We start from the raw sequence: 20433 nt of genomic DNA, 5'->3' as shown, positions 1-20433 counted from the left end.
TCAACGCACATTGTCCAATATGAGACCAGATATGGCATGTTAACACTACATCACCCAGATCCAAAGGCCGTCGAAGTGATTTAGGATGAGGGCGGCGCAACAGGACTGTGGCAAGTGAAAGAAGTGGTAACGTTCGTGGCATATGCCTGCTGCAAAGTGACGATGGAGGAGTAAGCACCGAGACCAGCAAGAGCAAGAGCACCGAGCATGTAGATGATGTTGAAGATGTTCAGGTAGAAGTACTTGTTGGTAGCGAAGCCAGGGAAGAAGAAACCACGCATGAAACGACGGAAACCGGAGTCGTTACGGACAACCTCGCCACTCTCCGGTTTGAACCCTTCACCTTCCTGGACGGCGAATTTCTTGGCCCAGTAAACGATGGCAAAGAGAGGGGGGAAGGTATAGGTAAAGTGCAGGATACAGAAAGCGGCAACGACGGATGTCAAACCGGAGAAGTTGGGAATGGCAGCGGCGATGATAAAAGCAATCGACCAGTAGATGGGGATCAAGATAACCCAAGAAATCTTACCACCCTTGGTAGTGAGAGGAGGGAAACGGAAGATCTCGACAAAGATGCTGTTGTACAACACCTTGACACCGATGTTTCCGTACAGGGCGGCAGCAATAACGGCAGACAAGAAGGCGAAGACGTTACCGGCAGTCTGGATGCCGTATGAGCTGATACCCAAGTAACTGGGGTTGACGGTGTACTGTCCCTGGTATCCGTACATGAAGAGACCATAGAACATGTACCAGAAGTAGATGAAAAGCTGGGCGGCCCACATGCCAGTCAAGAAATCCTTGGGGCGCTTCATTTCAGCCATGAACTCTGGGAAGACCATAGCACCACCGTAAGCAAATACGGCTTGCATGGCACCGCTGATGGTACCGGCAAAGTTGTCGGAGTGAGGGAGACCACCAGAGGTTTGTACTGGTGGCCAGGAAAGATCGGGGTTTTGGGTGACGGATAAGCCACCATTGATGATAGCACCAGAAGCTGAGCCAACACTGTCATAGTTGGGTCCGTAGTGGGAAGCACCACCCATGGTGATGAACATACAAAGCAAGTTGAGCCAGACAGCAAGATTGGCGATCCAACCAAACTTTTGCAGGGTACGAATCTGACCAACGAGGAAACCAACAATGGCCCAGATCAAGCAGCAGATAATGTAGCAGAGCTTGAATTTGGCGACTTGCGAAAGAGCTTCACCGTTGGAAATAACGATCAAACCAACGTTCAGGATAAGCTGAATACTCTGCAAGACGTTGATCAAGTGGCGCATCCAGGGGCCAAAGAGACGGAAACCAAGATCACCAAAGTGACGAATTGGGTAGTGGAAGGAGTCCAGGCCCAAGAACATGTCCCAGAGCAGGTAACCGGAGTAGATGGCGAGACCAGCGAAGACGGTGTACAAGGCAATACCAGGCCTGCGACAGTTAGTTTGACTCTCTCTCTCTCTCTCTCTCTCTCTCTCTCTTTTCATTATTGCTCTTCTCTTGTAGGAAACTTACCCCCATCCCATGGTTCCAAAAGCAAAAGGCAAACCGAAGGGACCCAAAATATCAGTGGTAATCAAGTAGAAAATAGCACCTCGGGTCGCGGTACGAAGAGCGCGAGAGGCATTGGTCCATTCGTCGTCGGTGATGGTGGCAGTAATGTTCTTGTCGCTGGTGTTGATATTGCTGGCATCCTTACTTTCGGCACCATCAGACTTGGAAGGAATGAGGAGAGAAAGCCAGCCACGCTCCTTGTCGTGGTCGGTGTAGGTGTCCTCCTCAGCACGAGCAAGCTGGGCATAGTAGTTGTACTCCTCGAAGGTGACGGAGCTATCGTGAAGGCCACGGTGCTGAGGACGAACGCCTCCACGAAGTTCACGGGCTTCAAGGGCGTCGGCGATGTCGCGCTCCTTCTCGTGGAGACGAGGATCTCCACGATCGCCGATGACACTGGCAGGCTGGGCCATGATGATGATGATGAGACAATTGGAAGATAAGTCGAGTCACGAATTGACTTCGACTTGGCTCTGATTTGGCAGCTGGGAGAAAAGAAGAGAGAAAAAGAGACGAGGGGAGGAGCTACATTAATAATACTCTGTAGTACGGAGTAGTACTTGCTGCAGAGTAGTCAGTGTAACAAGAGCACGAGATGATGAGTGGAGAGGCGAAGAGAGCTGAGTGAGCACAACCAAGAGCTTGGCCATGTCGGCGTCCGATTGGTGGGGCTTATCACTATTTGCAGCCAGGATTCAGGATATATCTCAGCCAACTTTGCGCGATCCCACCTCACTTGGCCCAGTCGAGTTGCAATGCGGGTTGGCAGCTTGAGCGATTAAGCACGGGAACCGAGAATTTCGAGAAAAGCTTCTCTCGCGGCTTTGGATGTGGACGGCCAATGGCAACGCAAATCGATATCTTAGCGTCTTGGTTATTTATTTGGTTGGAAGCTATCCACAGCGAGGACTGCAATTGGTTGCACAGAGATTGTCGTGGAGACGATTGCTCAGACAAGCCAGTAGCAAAGGCTTGTTTCCTCAAGGCGTCGTCTAAGTCCCGGACTGTTAACCCTGATTGTACTAGGCGTTCCTCATGACAATTAAACTTTTAGAGGAACCTTGTCACGTCGATGATCGAAGCCATAGATGTGGTTTCGGCGAACGCCGTGCTGGCTGGTTTGCGACGCGATCAGACGGAAGCGTTTCCAAGCTCAGATCGTACCTTTGCCTTTCATCAGATGATGGAAGTCTACTGCGTATTGAATACGCGAATAAAGACGCCAGAGGAATCAAGCCAGAATGTAACATAAGGGGAGGAGACAGTGCCGCATCCGGCAAACTCGACCCACCGGGCTGACCAATACAAAGCATTATTAACTTAACGTACGTAGATAGTTTACTACTGCTCGTAGTATCCACGCAGGAAAATAATATCAGCGGAAAATTACCAATCTCACGCCAGGGATGTACGTACGTACTACAGAGTACATCCACTCTCTCATTTTCGACTGGTTGATTCATCGATTGTGGCCGAATCGGGGCACGAGACACGTGGTGATGGTGACAGCTTCTAGAAAAAAAAAAAGGCAGTTTACTACATACTCTGTAGTATGGCTATGTACAAGGATTCAAATAGGTACAGAACGCATACATGGATGCTCCGATAGCGCCTTGTATCAAGATAAGCGCATGGGATTTAATAAATTTCGATAATGAAACGTTGGAAATGATCATTGATCGTCATCAGTATTGATTAACTAATATTTATTACAGGGGTTGACTACGCAAGGCGTACATAGGATATCGCTGTCTGTACTCAGGGTGTGTGTAGTTCCAAGGATTTCTTATCGCTCGCCAATAGTCATTATTCCGAAGCATCCGTACACTTTTTTCTTGCTCCATAGTAGTGTACACCTTGACCGTGGCTAGTATGCAAGTTAGTTGGCAATGAGCACTGAGATATTCGCTCGCTCGCAACCACGGCGTTCACTGATCAAAACTCGAGCTCCGTATTTCGACGCTATTCCATTTTACTGAGCACGCCACAAACGCACGCCCAGACTGTGGAGGCTTGGAAATAGTAAAAATAGTACGGAGTAAGATACGTAGTCCACCAGCGAAGGGAAATGAAGCTTTCGCCAATACTCTGTTACAGCGCCGAGATGGGTCAACAAAAGCTTGATTATCTAATTGACTTTTCGCTAGTTAAATTGTTAACTAGTTAAGTTAGTTCGCCAAGTACTTCCACACTTTTGCTTAAATTCCTTCTGGACCTTCCTTTTCTCTTCTAGCGTGGAATGAGGGAATCGACCTTTTGCTTTGTTCGGATCAGGGTTGCGGGAGATACGTCGGTGGTTGTTTTGACAGGTCATGGGCTTATCGGGCTGAATACGGCAAGTCAACTGAGTCGAGGAGTGAATTCAACATATCAAAATATCCTTTCCGTTCTCCATTTACATCCTAAGCATAATGAATATGGGGTAAATGAGTGCTCCATTGTACCTTCTTACCAGGAAGTGGCGAGCTATAAGTTACTCTGTATAGAAATACTAGAAATCCATTACAAGGAAAAGACCCGAATTGGCAGCGCCTGATCCACCGGTAACCGTGTGTAGCCGGCCCGCCCCTGCGTCGTTCTGTGTGGATAGCAAGGAGAATAAATAATATCCCATTCTGTTGGCTCTGAATTCAGGATGCTTTCATTCTGTTGGCTCCCCCGCATTTTTATCGCGTTTCTCTTACTCATGTTTAGAGCTTGCATTACACATTCCTATCAACAGAAATTCTGGGATGGGACTGATAACGGGATAAGATTGTTGTGTGATGATCCAGACCGGTCGTTGCCATATGCTAAACAGCCAAGCCCAGCACCTGTAGGATCCTGTCTAGGGTTCATCATTTAGCCGAACTCGACCTCAGGTCTTGATGCCATTGCATCGACTGACGGACGGACAGCTTTGACACGTTTGCCGTCAAAAACCCCAGGTCAACTACATATCGACGCCCTCTGATTTGTCGAGTCGCTAGTGCCACAGGGTGGCATTACATGCTGTGCGTGATCCCTAGCTGCATTAACTCTGACAAGTTGACACTTGACAACTGATCAGAGCTGAAGTCTGATGATATGATAAGGATGCGCGCCTCGTATTCTCGCAATCAGCCGGGATCAGCCAATCGCGGCTTGATACTGTATTCGTATTTTCTATTGCCCAGGCCTGCAACATACAGAGTATGGTCACTATGGCGCAATTGTAAGCTGATGCCAAGCTGTCAGTGTCAGGAAGCGCCCCTGAATGTGATCCACAACGGAGCCTCGGTTGGGGCTAAAATCCGTCCTTAGTACTCTGTAACTATACGTCCAGAGTACAGTAAGTAGTATGATCTTTATATGCCAAGAGTTGGGTAACCGTTTTATGTTGGCCTGAAATTGGTATTGTTCTGCCTCATTGTCAAGAGAAGATTTCATCTTAAATCTGATGCTTCATGCCATTGATATGCTAACAATCAACAGCTAATATACAGCGTCCAACCCCAGTTGAGAAGCATTGCCAGATATTAAAACCAGACTGGTTTGATAGGATATACCAGGCATGAAACTACTGGAGTACTCTCGTAGCCAATCAACCACGTAGTACACAAAGCCCAATGACTAGACGATGAGAACATACTTGAATCAAAGAGAGCGGACGCATTTATTTGCGAAATTCTACCTAGGTACGTATCTAGATCAAGTGAATTAATGCCCTAAAACTATAGTACGGTTATATGCTATCATACCTAGGTAATCTGTAGCTCCCTTCGGGTCTATAATCCGACCCCGTTGGTCTACCTCTCAACTTGTTGTATATCTCGACAAACCAGACTATTCAACCAATTCAGCGGGCCATATATCCCCGTCTAGATTTGTGAAAATGCAGTAGTACGCACCTAGCTCATCTATATAACCGTAAAAGTCACGTAGTAGTATGCGCGGGGCACAGAATGCGGGGACTCCCCGAGGAAGTACAGTATGCCCATGATGAAAACTCGATGGTCAAAACACTCCTACATATATTGACATAATCATAAAGCTCTCCAGACTTGTAGACATTCCAAATCAAGCAACAAACAAAGTCAAAAGTGTAACATGGCATCCTACAGACCTCACGAAGGAAAACTGGGCATCGTCACCGGCGGCTCTCGAGGTTCGTACGTTCAACAAATCCCCCCTAACAGTTGACCCCTTTTGACAATCATCAGACACTAACTAACTAACAAAATATCAGGAATCGGTGAGGCGGTCGTCAGACGCCTAGCAGCCAAGGGCTGCAATCTCCTGATCGTCTACACATCAAACTCATCCACAGAACTCACAGAGAAAATCTCATCCGAGCTCTCAACAACCCACAACATCCACATTTCCAGCGTCCAGGCTGATCTCACGGATCCCGTCGGCGCAACGCCAAAGATCGTTGCTGGCGCAAAGGCATTCTACAAATCCTACACTGCGCGCAGCAGGAGTAGCAAAGAAGAATTGCAAGTTGATATTCTGATCAACAACGCCGGTGTGGGATCTAACCAGTTTCTCAATGATGCGACGAAGGGCCCTATTGATGTGACGGAGTATAATCGCGTGTATAATGTCAATGTGCTCGCGCCGCTGTTGCTTACCCAGGCACTTGCGCCTTTCCTGCCAACGGATCGGTCGGGAAGGATCGTGAATGTGTCCAGTGTCTCATCCTCAATCGGATACGAGGGTCAGTCCGTGTATGCAGGTACCAAAGCGGCACTGGAAGCTATGACGCGCTGCTGGAGTCGCGAGTTATACGACAAGGCCACCGTCAACGCGGTCAACCCTGGCCCCGCATGGGGCGACATGTATGCGCAGGCAGGCGAGAAGTTTTGGAAAATCAATCAGCCTTATGTCGATGCTGCGCCGTTGGCGGCTTATAATGGGGAAGAGGCTGTGCTGAAGGCGGCAGGTGATGATGCGGAGAGGTTCGATAAGACTGTCAGAGAAGGGATGGGTGGTAGAAGGCCTGGGTTTACAAGTGAGATTGCGGGCACGATTGTTATGCTGTGTACGGAGGAGAGTGGGTGGACTACCGGCAGTGTGGTTTGTGCGAATGGCGGTATGAAGATGTCGATTGCATAGCTTGAGGCATATATCTGCAAGATGCACGGGACGCATTGAATTATGGACTCCTTCCAAACTATATATACCTAGGCATATAGCAGTGGCCAGTACGAGTACATGTCTGATCTGGCTCCTACGCTTGTAGAGCCTTGCCAGCGCACCAAATCCCATAAAAGCAGCTAAAATTGCCAAAATGCCACAGAGCGGACCGTATAAAACTCAATTTGTGGTCCTCGATATGGACGTACGCCTGTGTATAGCCAATACGGAAAATAGAGTAGGCCAAGCCGACCAAGTTGATGGTCCCAGCATCGAGTTTGGCCACGTTCATAAGTACGACTAGCAAAGTCTCGGTTAGTTCGTCCGACACTACATAATTTGAAGAAGAAAGTAAGACGTACTGGTAGTAGCAAAAAAGGCAAAGGTCTCGATGGTATTTGCATGCGCCGATGCAGACCGCTCCATTTGCAGAAGTTGCTTGCGGGTTATCTTACCCTCTGCGACGGCGCGCTCGCCATACTTGACCAGATCATAGCGCGGATTGGTGTTGTGGTCCATCCCGGCTCGGATTTTGAGAATGCGAGGGGATGTAAGCATGTATGCATAGGTATAGTTCCAGAGGAGGAGCGCTGATGTATAGTTGGTGGCCGTGAGGCCGAGGTTTGCTATCATTGAGCTCCTTATTCCGAGACGGTCAGTTAGTTAACTACTGGTGCCGGTATCTAGGGTTACGGGGATGATCAATTAATTGGTGTTGGATGTTCTGACTTACATTTTCACGTCGAAAACTTCTAGCAGTATTAGAATTCAGTGAGTATTAAAAAAAAAGGAGAGAAAAGAGAGAGAAGAAGAAATAGAAAAATAATCCTCTGAGGGGCCAGTTACGTAGTATACTCTCTGTTCACTTCGGTCCTGCCCATTCTTTTGGTCTTCTGTTGGGACCTTTCTTGTTCTTTTTCTATTTAGGGTTAGATGCTCCGTTCGAAACTTTGAACCCTTACTTCACAGCAGTGACCAATCATATGCGATAAAGAATTCTCTGCCCATACGCGAACAGTGATTGGACGGATCGAGATCGCTGATTCTGCTTTAAAAAAAAATTGTATTCATTATTCATATTCATTATCATCAAGACTTGTGCAAAGGCAGTAACAAGACAGTTCTCTCCCGACCACTCTTCAAGCAAATATGCAGCGTGCTCAACAAAGTCAACAACGCGCCGAATAGACATACACCAGCCAGAACTCGGAATTGCGACTGGGACAATTCACTGCCCGTCCACGCCTGTTGCCATTCAACGTCATCCGTATAGCCCAAGACCTGTCCTTGCTGGTCTATTGCTGCAACACGGAGGAAGTAACGGGTTCTCCCCTTGAGCGGTGGGACTCCGAGTAAAGTTTCAAATCCGGTCTTTTTGAAACGGCCAATTCCATGATAAGGGTAAGAGTCATCGGCTTGGGATGAGAGGCGCGGTTCCTTAAAGTCAAGCTGCCATTCAACGACTTCGGTGGCTCCATTCCAGTGAACTTGCAATCCGTGTCTTGAAGTCTTGGCCGTGGGTTTGGTCAAAGGCTTGCCGGTCCATGTGTGTTTGGAAACACGAGATGGCGTGACTGTTCTTAAAAAGCTGACACCAGATGGTGGATCTCGGACGTGATTCTCACTCAAGAGTTTACCGTCAGCGGTGAACTCGCTGAGTCCGCAGCCTCCGCCCCAACTAATGAGGACATTCCCTGTGTCTTGCGAGATCTGCATGTCTCCATCAGAGGGTTCTTTTGGCTCCACCGGACCACGATAGACTTGTCGCAGAACGGCTTGCGACGTATGTGGGTTTATTTGGATGGTCATACCACGGCTCCTCCCCGCGGCCGACCCTCCTTTATCCATCACCATCATGGTTCCATTCTCACTCCATCGCGCATTATGTGGCCATGTGAAATCAACAATCGGACGACCATCAAACCCTCTAAAGTCATTGGCTCGCCCTCCTAGGTTCCATTGCACTTGACCGGTACTAGCATCAACCGACATCACTGAGCGCATATGCCCCGCTGAAACGAGATAGTCGCCCGAAGGGCCTTGATCAACACCGCTGAGGTGGAAATAATCGAACGGCTGGTCCTCTGTTCCTTCCCCATTGTCGAGTGCTTTTAGGGTGTTTGGAATGGGCACGTGTTCAGCTGCCCGCCACTCGTATAGCAAAGTTCCCGTGACGATGTCGATTTCTTGAAATATTCCATCTAGGATCCATCCATCGACGGCTCCACCGATGGCGGATAGATCAGCTCGTCGTTTGTAGTGTGCTGCTATTAGGGCAGTATCGTGGCGGGTTACCGTGAAGTCGTGCAGCGAATCAATTACCATGCCGACTGGCGTGACGATAAATCGTTCGGTATAGCTGGAATCAAGCTAGTGCCCCCGAATTAGCAACGTCCCGTTAAGCTTACGGTCTACGCAGTATGGTAGGGTTTACCATAGCATAGCGACCAGGGCCAAAAGGCTCTTTGGTCCAATATGTGAGATAATCCTGACCACGAAAGGTCTGGACGCGGAGATTTTGCGTCGGTACATTGCGTCTTTCTTGCCAGATCAACTCGCCATCTTGATCATAGATTGCGGGTGAGCGACCATCTGGAATGGAGAACATGTATCCCGGAGTCCTAGGCTTGCTATCGGATGACGGCTCCGTGCTGAAGGATGAGACCCTTGTGCTTATCAGACCGAAACCGTACGATCCTAAAATCGATGGTAAGCGGTGTGGTTGTAAATCTCGAATCGAAGGACACGGCTGCTCGTTGAGCAGTATCAACAACGTTCCGATAATAGTCAACAGCGCGCTCACTCTCACAGCCCACCGCCGCAAGAGTGTCGGCTTTGTCTGTAGCGGTAATGGGGGCAACATTGCTAACGGCAGCTGTAAGACGTTGGTGTTACCTTGAGCGTTGGATGCTGGATATCAATTTCAACTGTCTTCTTCATGACGGAGACACACAACCCAGTCTACACATGCTGGACAGCTCTGACAAGAATTCTTATCGGAGAAATAAAAAGAGAAGCCCCGGGGACACTCGCATGCGGGCGACGATAAATTATAAATATTTTCGTGGATCATTTTTAGTCGTGACACATTCACTCAGCGTGACCAAATTTGGGCTTGCCCATATCCGGACATCGATGTGATACCACACCTATTGTGAGCCTGGTTAGCCAGCACGTTCGTATGTGGCAAGTTAGCGAGGTCATAGCTACAGCTAGGCTAGTGAAAGTGTTTATTTACGTAGTATCTGAGTTAGTAGACATCATTTTGTAGATAGCAAGTGATTAGCCTGGAATTAGATTGTCCGAGACATGGCTTTTCATATTTTTTTTTTTTTTTTTTTTTTCTCATGCGGCGCAATCAATAGTTTGACGCCATTCGATTATCACGACGGGACCGACCACTAACTCCGTTGGGAGATAAGACAATGGCTGGATTAAGTGCAAGCCAAGGAGGCTAACAATCTTGGCAACAAGGTTGTAGTTATTTGGTGCTTGTCATTGCTTGGCTGTCGATGTGATGATGTCGGTACTTGAGACATGTCTTGTTGGCGGCGAGCTAGTACGTAGTAAAATAAACTCTAAGACATTTTGTCCTTGTATATATCATCTGCGGCCAATGGCTGAGATGCACGCCGGTATGGATCCGTTGGTTTAGTGAGTCGGTGAGTGCCGCCCATTCCAGGAATATTCGAATAATCGAAGCTTTGGCGCGGGGAGAGTCTCATTCATAGAGTCACATCTCGAAGTTCTCTGTTCCAGTTATTCTGTACTATGTACTATGTAAATGTCATGACCCCGGACTTGGCGCCGGTACCTTCTCGGTAGAAGTTGGAGGTGTACGGAGTAGAGTTATGGCAGAAGTATATTCATCGCTTCTCATAGAATGGTTGAAGATTCAAAAACAAACAAAATCAAAGGCTGCCTGACCATCATAATATATTAAAGAGTAGAGTTAAATTGTTAATCTTCGCAAGTGATGAAACGGAGGACTTCGGAGTACTTCACAGTTATCGTCTCGACTTTAATTTCGAGCTCCGCGCCCGCATGGACTTCGGCGTTCAGACGCACAATCTCCCAACTCCGAACGCAACATCAGCCCTATTCAAGATGAGTGTTTGTCTCTTCGTCCCAATTTCAACCATCTCGGGGTAAAAAAAAAAACACAAAATAAAGAAATCAAGTCGATTTCCATCAATAAATGAATACAGATAGACATGTCGACCACAAAGCGGCGTAATGGTCAACTCTCGTCCTGCGAGCCTTGTCGCAAGGTACCGTATTTTCGTTCTTTCAACTCCGGCTCCGAAAAGTATATAAAGTTTAGAAATTTATTGACTTAGGGCTAGGCAAAGCTGCGTTGTGACCATGCAACGCCCATCTGTGGTCGATGCATTCAGAGAGGGCAAGAAAGTACATGTATCTACCATCCAGCGCCCATGACACAACCTCGACCGACAGTTAAGAAGTCGGAGCTGAAGAAGAAAAGGAAACGAGAACCTACCCTCTTGACGGAGAGGGGAATAACCTCAACCAATTTTTTGCAACGTTATCGTGTTCCTGCCGTAGATCAACAACATTCACCCCCTAATAAGCGTCAGGTGACAGACCAGACAGATCCAGGAGAGGCAGCTGTACCTGCTGATAGTGGGAGCAGCGAGACGGCGCGGTTCAGAAAATCAATTTTTTCAACTGGATTTTTGGGTCCTTCTAGCTTCTGGGCGGCGTTTGATGAGCCCAATGAAAGTAGTAGTATTCGCAGTCCCGCAACTGCTTCGGCTTCTACATACCCTCCTACCCCGTCGCAGTCATCGCCATATACGGAGTCGCCTCCCGCTGAAACAAGCATGGCCATCGATTCGGAATCCACAACCGCAGATGCAGACCAAATCGAGTGCGGGGCGAGAATCCTCGTCCTTCTAGAAGACTTGTTGCTGTATCAGGACCTCATTCAACACAGATTCACAATCATGGATCCCTGGGTCTTCGGTAAGAAATTGGTGAATGAAGCCCTCGCCGGAGTCTTTGCGCTACGCCAACAATGGCGACAAGGCAGTAAACTATCTCAAGCAAAGCTCCTCGCTTGGTCTGAGCGATTGTTTGAGAACAGCTCCAAGCCTATCGTTACGCATGCAAAGATGACGATTGCGGAGTATTTCTCGTCGATAGCCGCCAGATGGGAAATGATTGGCGTGGTGTTTTCGTGGGTTGGCGTTGCGGCGCTCATGATTCCCGAAGATCATGAGTCTCTTCGATCGGATGATGGGTCGATTATTGATGTGCATAAACTACGCAAACTGACTGTTGAGGTTACGGAGATTTGTCTGGGGTTTTGTGATAGTGTGGGCACGTTGAGTGATCCTCTCGTCTGGCTTCTGTTGCAGCAGACTATCTTGCTTGGTGAAGTGCACGGAGATAGCGGTAAGTCGCATCATTGACCCTTGGGTCTTGACGGAATTTAGGCAGACTGGGGCTAATGGGTACTACTTGGTGTAGACTACAGACCCTGGCGGAAACTGGGAGATCTATCAACAATAATCTTTGCTCTAGGCTTGCACCGTCCAAAGCCAGACCCATCTGTTCCCTTGTTTCTAATTGAAATCCGTAAGCGTGCTATGTCAGCCGGATTCGCTCTGGACAAGCAACTGGCCACGTTACTAGGACGGCCTCCTCGCATCGCCTATCAATATTGCGATATACAGTACCCGTTAGATCTTTCATACGAGACAATCTGCATGATTTCGGAGGAAAAAGATGATCTCGCTCAACACATTGGATCTGATGGCTGGAATCTGGAAGAAATCGTTAATTCAGGGACTCGAGCAAGAGTCAACGTCATGCTTGCCATTATCCGAGAGAAGGTTCTTGCATTATCACTTTCTCCGCATTCTGATGATTTGGAGCAAAGAGTTTCGTAAGTCTTCCCCCTCCTCCAACCAACAACCCATTCATCAAATCCAAGATCTGACCATGAAACAAATCAGAGCCACCTGCGCTGAACACGACCAAATGCGCCAATCTCTCCCCTCAAAACTAGAATGGCGACCAAATATCCACTTCTCAAATGATTCCCACGCCTATCTTCTCGAGATCCTCAATCTCGAATTCCTACACAATGATTTCATCCTGTATTCTGTCCTGATTAAAAGGACTGGTGAACACAAGGATAAGCTGATACAGGCCGCGCGGAAAATGTTGAGTACGTTGGTGTCGTGGGTTTCGGCTCGGGCGCCGTCGATGTTGACCAGTTTCCGGTCTTCCTGGGATGTACGTTTTCTTCCCTTCTTCTTCTTCTTCTTCTTCTTCCTGTTACATGAAGGACTATGGCTGACCTACCGTCTAGCTCTGCTACATCGGCCTCCCATGTGCAGGCGTCTTAGCGCAGGAACTCCTCCAACGCTCTCAACGAAAACATCGCCCACCCATGCCCTCTAATACCAGCACCAGCGCAACAACACCATTCCCCCGCTCCGAAGTCATCCAGAACCTAAGCGTATTTGCCTCTCTGCTCGAAACAGCACTACACATCCGAGACGGCAACTACGGAATCGCTAGGAGGGGATTGGACGCTATAAGGAATATATTGGATCGAGTTTTGTCCGGTGATGACTGTGATGAGACACAGCACCAATCCGTTCGTCATCATGGTCATCGTGAGAAGTCACAACAGCAGCCACAGCAAAAACAACACCAGCAGCAACAGCAGAAGCAGAAGCAGAATGAGGTTGTCCAGGATCCGTCTGTGCTGCGTTATGCGTCGCCTTCTTCTCCTTCTGCTCCTTTGGCTCCTTCAACCGAGCATTTCCCCGTTAGTTCTGCTACTCATCTCCAGCAGCAAGAGATAACACCAGACACCCAACAACAAGAACAACAAAACCAGCACCAGCACCAGCAGTCTGTAATAATGCAAGAAGAAGCGTCAATTCCAGCATCCTATACATCCACTCATCCCGAGGGACTCGCACCCAGTGTCGGAGCCGACGGTTCCTACCATACAAACGACAATTTCCTTCCCCTAGACTTTATGACATGGCTCGACAGTTTTGATTGGGCGCAGGAATCGTTGTTGAATTATAGTTAAAATGTCGTGATACCCCCATTTCTTCGATGACCACCGTTGACATATCTTCACTCGAGAAATGTCAATGTATACGAAAATTTTTTTGCCTCCGTTTCTAGAAAAATGCATGTAGATATAGAATGAAAAATGCCTTTGCACATCCGTTTATGTGTGCAAGAAAATCGTGTGAAATAATATGGCTATACAGATGATCGCCTGACCCATACATATGAAATACATGACATCCATAAATACAAGAATAAATACGCCAAGGGGAATAAGAGAGAAAAAAAAGAAGCAAATAAGTAGTCATGAAAAAAGAAGAAAAAAAAAAAAAAAAAAACATAAACCCATGGGTATATGACAAGACACAAAATGAAGCAAGAAAAAAAAAAAGGTTACAACCAAATATCACCCTCTTCGCCCTTGACCCAAGCACCCCAAACCTTTTCATATGCATTTTCCAAATCGCTAACCCAACGCCTCGTGTCAAATAATCTGCTTTGCCACCGGTGCGTAAACAACATTCGACGTAATTCGACTAGACGGCCTGTGCAGTGGCCGACTCTTGAGTGGCCGCCCGTCGTTTCAACCCCAGCAGGATGATATCGCAAGTCGCGACAAAGACGACTCGCTTTTGCGCGGTAGTCCTCATCGGAGATAGCCACAAGCTCGTTGCGAGCTTGTCGACCAGCTTCCGTGTCTGGCAAAGCACTACTCAAGATACTTGATGCCATGCGAGAGCACATTTTGTATTTGTATCGCGGAAATGTGAGCATCGGTGTGCCGCTCCATAGTATATCTGCTGCTGTCGTGTGCGCATTGCATTCGGGGGTGTCCAAAAACAAATCAACCACCTGTGCCCGCGCAATGTGCGCTTGTTTAGGTGCAACATCCGTAAAGATAATTCGCGACGCGATTTCCTCATTTGCCCACTGGACAGCACAATCTTTAAGATTTTGCTCGCCAAGTTCGGGAAACCGCAAAAGCCATAGAACAGCCTTTGGAATGTCTGAGAGAATGCGAAGCCATGTACGGAACGTTGTCGGTTCAATCTAAAACGTGTCAGTCTCACTTCATTTGAATGTGGATGTTGTGCCTGGGTAAATACCTTGTAGAGCTGATTGAAATTTCCAAGAATGATGGCATCGTCTGGAAGGGTCGGGAAAAGCTCCTTTCTCATTTTCCAGCGTCTCTCTTGTTCTCTGTCCCAACTAATATGTGGAGCGTCACTGTCCGGCGCGCTTTGTCGGTGATCACAGCAGAAAAATGTCGCTCGAGTATAAACAATTCTTTCGCCGTACATCCAATTCTCCATTTCTTCCGCATGATCCTCTTCAAATATACGATCTTCAATACGGTAGTCTCGTCTTCCGGGGCTCAATGTGTCACGCGGAATAGACAGTTCATCCGCGAGAATGTAATCGCACCACTCGGCTCCTAATGTACCAGCGAACCCCATGAATGACATTTGTATCGGAGCTGGACGGGCAGCAAAGACTTCGTTCCGCGCACCTCTAGTATATCCATTGAGATTGACCAAAATATGGATTCCATCGCTAACAATCTGCTTTACTAATCGATCAACTGGCCAGCTACTTGCATCATGAAACTGCGGCGATTCACGTTCTATTTGCTGGCGATGTGTAGAGTTGTCACTAGCGGTTGTTGCGTAACAGTAGGCCTTGACGCGATTAGGATTATGAAATCCAAAAACAGACTGCATAAGGTGCGCTAGAGGATGGTTATTGAAGTCTGATGAGACGTATCCAACTTTTAAATAGGGTTGTGGCGGTTTTGGTGGCGGGTACACCGTTTGTGGGAGCCAGGTTGAGCGGAGTGTAGCACTAGAAATTCGTAGGCCATTACGCTGTGAAATATGCCGAATTTGCTTCGCAGAAAGAGGACAAGTGAAGGTGTGGAAAGGAAGCACCGTCGGAGCGTTGGGTGCTGATAGACCAGCTGGTAATTGAGGACGCCTGTACCTAGACGGTGGATATTCCTTGCCATGAACATGAAGATCCTGGTACCACTGCCAAGTAATAGAACGTATAATACGCTCCACGAGCCTGACAATCCTTGAACCTTCCCACTTCTGGCCAGCCCACGATTGTAGCAATGATATCAATTTCCGTGCATTGCTATTATACTGCGACATGGATGATACCTGGGCACACAATTGTTCGACCACCGCGGACGTGAGCGTGCCACGACCCCATGTCTCTCCGTCCTTCAATTGCTTATCGACAATGTCGACCACGCGCTTCATCCATCCAAAGCCAACCTGTACGCTGTCAACATCCCGAGGTAGTCCTTTATCATCAACATGGACCTGGTCACTAAAGCCAAATCCATTGACGACACCACCGCGACCGGTCCAGTTACAGACAGAATTAAGCGCATTTGCCAGACCACAGACAGCTTCAGCAAAATCCGGGTTGACTTTGACTGCTCTTTTGTAGTAGACGATGGCATCGTTGATGCGACCGGCATCTTTGACAGCGTTGGCGAGATTGGCGAGGGCGATGTCGAAGTTTCCGTCGTATTGGACGGCCAGTTCGTACATGCGAATAGCCGCGTGGAGTTGGCCAATATCCTTCCACAAGCTGCCTAAGTTCGTGTATAGATGTGCATGTTTCGGGTCGAGGGTCAAGCCATACGAATAATATGACAAAGCAAGCGCAATACCACTATCGGGAGCAACACCGGGTATCTCCGGCATAGCTGTCTTGCCAGAAATGCTGCGATGTCGCATCTTTGCTGGTCCATTGTGCTGAATACTGGCAAGAAGAATGCCGACATTGTTCGCGGTAGATGGACTAGGCTGGAGAGACAGGGAAAGATAGTACAAAGCCAATATATCTCGAACACCGGGTGTGGTTGTCTTCGAAACACCACTTGTAGATATACTCGACATGCCATCTTGATAAATCTTGGCTAGGGAAAGCAGCGAATTACTAGTAGTCGAAATGGCAGCTTTCCTTGCTAGACCCTCAGCGACATACTCAAGACCCGGAGGGTATCCGTAAGGCGGGAAGACCAGAGTTGCTGTTTGAGTTGCTCGATCCGGAGGAAGTAAAAGGGGATTCCTGCTCGCATCATCTTCGCCAATCCGACCGTAGCCGTTACGGGAGAAAGCGTCCACGATTTGCTTAATCAAACCCTTGATTCCACGACACCTGCGACCAGAAGCGATCAAAATAGCCTCCTCAAAAGCAGCGGCGGCACCTGCATTGTCACCAAGAGCATAAAGCATATTACCTTTGGCATGGACAAGTGCAAGAATTCTGCCGTTATCAGACCCGGGGATCGCAAACCCGCTTGAGGCAAAACCTGCGGAGATAGAGTCGTTAAGGTTGATCTTCATGGCCAGCGCATGATCTAAATCATTGTCGTAATCAAAAGCCATGCGATCATATGAACCTGCGCTTTCGGCATCGCTTTCAGTTTCGCTTGCAGGCTCATCAGACCGGAAGTAATCGCCATTTCGTGGCACACGCAGACTATTTTCGACGAATTTGATAATGTTGACGGCTTCTCTTCCGCGATGACTAGTGCATAACAGGTTGATTAAATGTTCCACAGCTTCGAAGTAGCTAGGTCGTAATTTGACGGCACGTAGCCAATGCTGACGTGCCTCTTCTTTTTGATCCAATGCAAGAAACGTTGCGGCGAGATTACTGATAGCCTCGACATGTCTGTTATCTTCAAGTTTAGCGGGAGTAGAAAAAGAAATAAAAACAATCACGTACCTGGCATCTCGAGCAATAATCCTAGAATACCAACGTGTCGCTTTTTGATAATCCCCCAAACCATATGCCAAACAGCCACCAAGTAGCATACCATCAACCCATTCCCAATTACTCTCATTGCATAAATGAGATAGCATTTCCAGAGCAGACGCAGCGCTTGCCATAGTTGTGCTTTCGGACGGAACAGAGCCCGTTAATTGTGACAGGGAAGCACCAGATGATTTGCGGATAGTGTGGAAGCCATCATTGAGCTGCTGGTTCGTATGGGCGCGTTGATTGAACATGAGACCAGGCATGGGCCTGTCCAATTGTCGATTATTTATTTGACTCGAGCCATGAGGGGGCAAGTCAAATCTAGACGAAGGGTAGCTGTTATGACGTGGCATGTCGATATGAGTAGAGAAATCCAATCCAGGTTGCCGTGGGGGCTTGGGAAAAATGGCGGGCTTCGGGTTTCGTTGTGATTTTCCGTCCCCAGACGAATTCGAAATGCTGTTTTTCCTCGCATGGTGAAGACTTGCTAGAAGATCAACATATACACCATGGGCCCACGACAAAACCTTTTCCTTGAATTCGGCGGTTTGTGCCCGTGATTGAGGATCCGAGAGAGACGGAGGAATGCTATAGTTAGTGTGCGAATGAGGCCTAACAGGTGCATTATTCAACCCGCTGGCAGCGCGAACATGGTAGGGCAGATTATTGCGAGGCTGGTCTTTGATATTACCCAAAGAAGGATGATGGGAATGACGAGGAGGAAATTTATTTTGCTGGATTAGGACCTCATGCTTGCCGGTGGTGGACGGTAATTGGTTCCACGAAAAGCCCGAATCAGGAAAGTTTGACACAGAGTATGAATTTTGATTGAGTATTGGAGTCTGTAGGTCGAATAGATGGGCAGAGTGCCCGTCTGGTGAGAAAGACGAGCCAGCACCGAAACGAGAATCTCTTTGAGCAGCAGGACGGTATGGTATATAGGCACCATCCGGCCAGTAAGGGCCATACGGACCAGTACCAACGGGTGCAGTTGGGCCCAGAAAAGATTGAAGAGATGCAGGCAAGACGGTAGGTACAGAAGGGCTATTATGCAAGTAATAAGCTGGCGACTGAGGTATGGGTGGTGTCTGATGAAGGACAGAGTCGACACCCGGCTGCAAGTTGAGAGACCGAACCCAGCTCGGCCCTGTGGCGGCGCCTGATTGATATTGGTCGACGGAAAAGCTGTTACTGTTGTTGTGATTCTGGCCCAAGTCCGATTGGAAAGCGGGAGGGAAGTTCTGGTAGTTTAGCGAAGATACCTGTTCAACAGGCATAGATTGCCATGTGTAGCTGTCGACCGAGGGAGCGGGCTGTGATGATTGGTGTTGTCGTGAATCGAGAGATGAAACTATGATATGTTTGGCCGCCGGCGGCTGGATTGCTCTGTCGCCAGGAGTGCCGTCATAGCCTGCGGCCAAAGTCCCGTTCGGCGTCTTCCTCCTCAACGTATGTTCACCTGCCTTTGTCACTTTGCTCGTATCAGCCGTATCTGGATTGAGAGAAACCGGTCGCTGAACAGGATGGGGATATTGATTTCGGGACCTCGGTACAGACGCGGCGGCGTCTCGGCTGAAATCTTGTGGTAGGAAGGGACGATGTTGAAGGGAATTAGCATTCGTGCGGCCATGAAAGTCATAAGGACGCCCAACTAGGTCGTAGCCGAGACGGCGATCCATATGATGGTGCGGTTGGAATTGCGACGGGAGAGCCATGGTGGGCAGCATGTTGCCTGTGGTCAACACTTACAGAACCAATACGGGTTCTGCGGCAACCAATGTAAAACCGTCAATATTGTTTTCGAGGTCAAGGATTGTTGTTGTCGTCGCACTAGGTGAGAGTATTCGGCGGTTAAGAGGGGGTTCGTTTGGGCGATAATGAGATTAGTGTACTAGTAGATAAATCTTCCTAGGCTAACACTCCTCAATCATTCATCCACAGGCGTGATCTTTGAGTCGTTTTCGACACCGCATCATGAAGTGGTCGGTTCGTGGGAAACAGTCGGTGTCGGGAACATGTGTGATGCGAGAGCAGGAGCTCGTAGGGTCGTGAATCTGTGATAGTCGTTGGTTGGTCGGTTGGTTGGTTGGTAGGTAGGTACGTCTGTCTGTCTGTCTGTCTGTCGGACAGCGAGAAGATGTTCCAGAAGGTGTCAAGGAAAGAAGATTCAACAAGAGATCAAGTCGCAGTGTGTAAATTCCTGGCAGACAAGTGTCAACGCAAGGAGGGTCAGCGGCTAGGGCGAAGCAGCATCGTAGCGGGCCAGTCAGAGGGCGCGATGCAGGTATCCGGGGAAGAAGTGCCACTCACTCACTGGTGCAGGGGGAAAGATGCAGGAGGGCGTTGCACACCGAGAATGAGGTAAAGGGCCGAAAAAAGGGAACAATTCCAACAACAACAATAATAAGGATGGAGTTGGTGATCTCAATGGTGTGGATAACGGTGTGGATATTGCCGGTTTCCAGCAATCAGCACGATGGGAGTCGCCGTACGACAAACGACGAAAACAGGTCGCTGAGGAGCCGCAAAAAGCAAACAGGCATGCATCAAACAGACAAGCAAGAAAAGAATCGAAAAGAAAAGGACAACAAATCACGAACCCATGATGATTTGCTGGACGTTAGTGAGAAAAATAGTGTGGTACGTATAGAGGCCGAGAGGATGGGGAAAGAGAGAGACAACGGCCAGGCAGATCCACTTCCAAGACCCAACCATGATCACATCACTCGTTGAGTCTGATCACTGGATCAGCCTTGGCATTGACCGTACGCACTACAATACGGAGCAGTGCTAAACGTATGACTATGGACTACTATGGAGTACAGGGCTGCCTAGAGGGTCCGGATCCTACCAGTGGTGCGTTCACTGCGTTTGGTGTAGAGGAGGCGCACTAAAGCCAGAGAGAGTGGGCGGCTAGCCTGAGTGTGGCATACGTAGGCCATT

At 48.4% G+C, this 20433-nt stretch overlaps 5 protein-coding genes across 5 annotated transcripts; 2 read left to right on the top strand and 3 right to left on the bottom strand.

Annotated features, from left to right (window-relative positions):
- Window positions 1-80: 80 nt before the first annotated feature.
- Window positions 81-1964, bottom strand: EYB26_008358 (uncharacterized protein; the record flags this gene model as incomplete). Its single annotated transcript, XM_054267613.1, has 2 exons — window positions 81-1428; window positions 1513-1964. The coding sequence occupies 2 exons, from the start codon at window positions 1962-1964 to the stop codon at window positions 81-83; spliced, it is 1800 nt and encodes a 599-aa protein (XP_054123588.1).
- Window positions 1965-5619: 3655 nt separating this feature from the next.
- Window positions 5620-6627, top strand: EYB26_008357 (uncharacterized protein; the record flags this gene model as incomplete). Its single annotated transcript, XM_054267612.1, has 2 exons — window positions 5620-5677; window positions 5759-6627. The coding sequence occupies 2 exons, from the start codon at window positions 5620-5622 to the stop codon at window positions 6625-6627; spliced, it is 927 nt and encodes a 308-aa protein (XP_054123587.1).
- Window positions 6628-6742: 115 nt separating this feature from the next.
- On the bottom strand, window positions 6743-9511 carry EYB26_008356 (uncharacterized protein; the record flags this gene model as incomplete). Its single annotated transcript, XM_054267611.1, has 5 exons — window positions 6743-6948; window positions 7011-7288; window positions 7382-7400; window positions 7782-9018; window positions 9083-9511. The coding sequence occupies 5 exons, from the start codon at window positions 9509-9511 to the stop codon at window positions 6743-6745; spliced, it is 2169 nt and encodes a 722-aa protein (XP_054123586.1).
- Window positions 9512-10862: 1351 nt separating this feature from the next.
- On the top strand, window positions 10863-13726 carry EYB26_008355 (uncharacterized protein; the record flags this gene model as incomplete). The annotated part of the gene is made up of 5 exons (XM_054267610.1): window positions 10863-10919; window positions 10995-12066; window positions 12142-12559; window positions 12630-12912; window positions 12989-13726. 5 exons carry the CDS (start codon window positions 10863-10865, stop codon window positions 13724-13726), a joined length of 2568 nt encoding a protein of 855 aa, XP_054123585.1.
- A 377-nt stretch (window positions 13727-14103) lies between these two features.
- Window positions 14104-19217, bottom strand: EYB26_008354 (uncharacterized protein; the record flags this gene model as incomplete). Its single annotated transcript, XM_054267609.1, has 3 exons — window positions 14104-14760; window positions 14817-17403; window positions 17458-19217. The coding sequence occupies 3 exons, from the start codon at window positions 19215-19217 to the stop codon at window positions 14104-14106; spliced, it is 5004 nt and encodes a 1667-aa protein (XP_054123584.1).
- Window positions 19218-20433: the final 1216 nt, after the last annotated feature.

This window comes from Talaromyces marneffei, chromosome 6 (assembly GCF_009556855.1).
Source record: "Talaromyces marneffei chromosome 6, complete sequence".
In the NCBI taxonomy this organism is placed as follows: domain Eukaryota; kingdom Fungi; phylum Ascomycota; class Eurotiomycetes; order Eurotiales; family Trichocomaceae; genus Talaromyces; species Talaromyces marneffei.
Note: the sequence above shows the minus strand (reverse complement) of the source record. Positions and strands in the feature narration are given on the sequence as shown.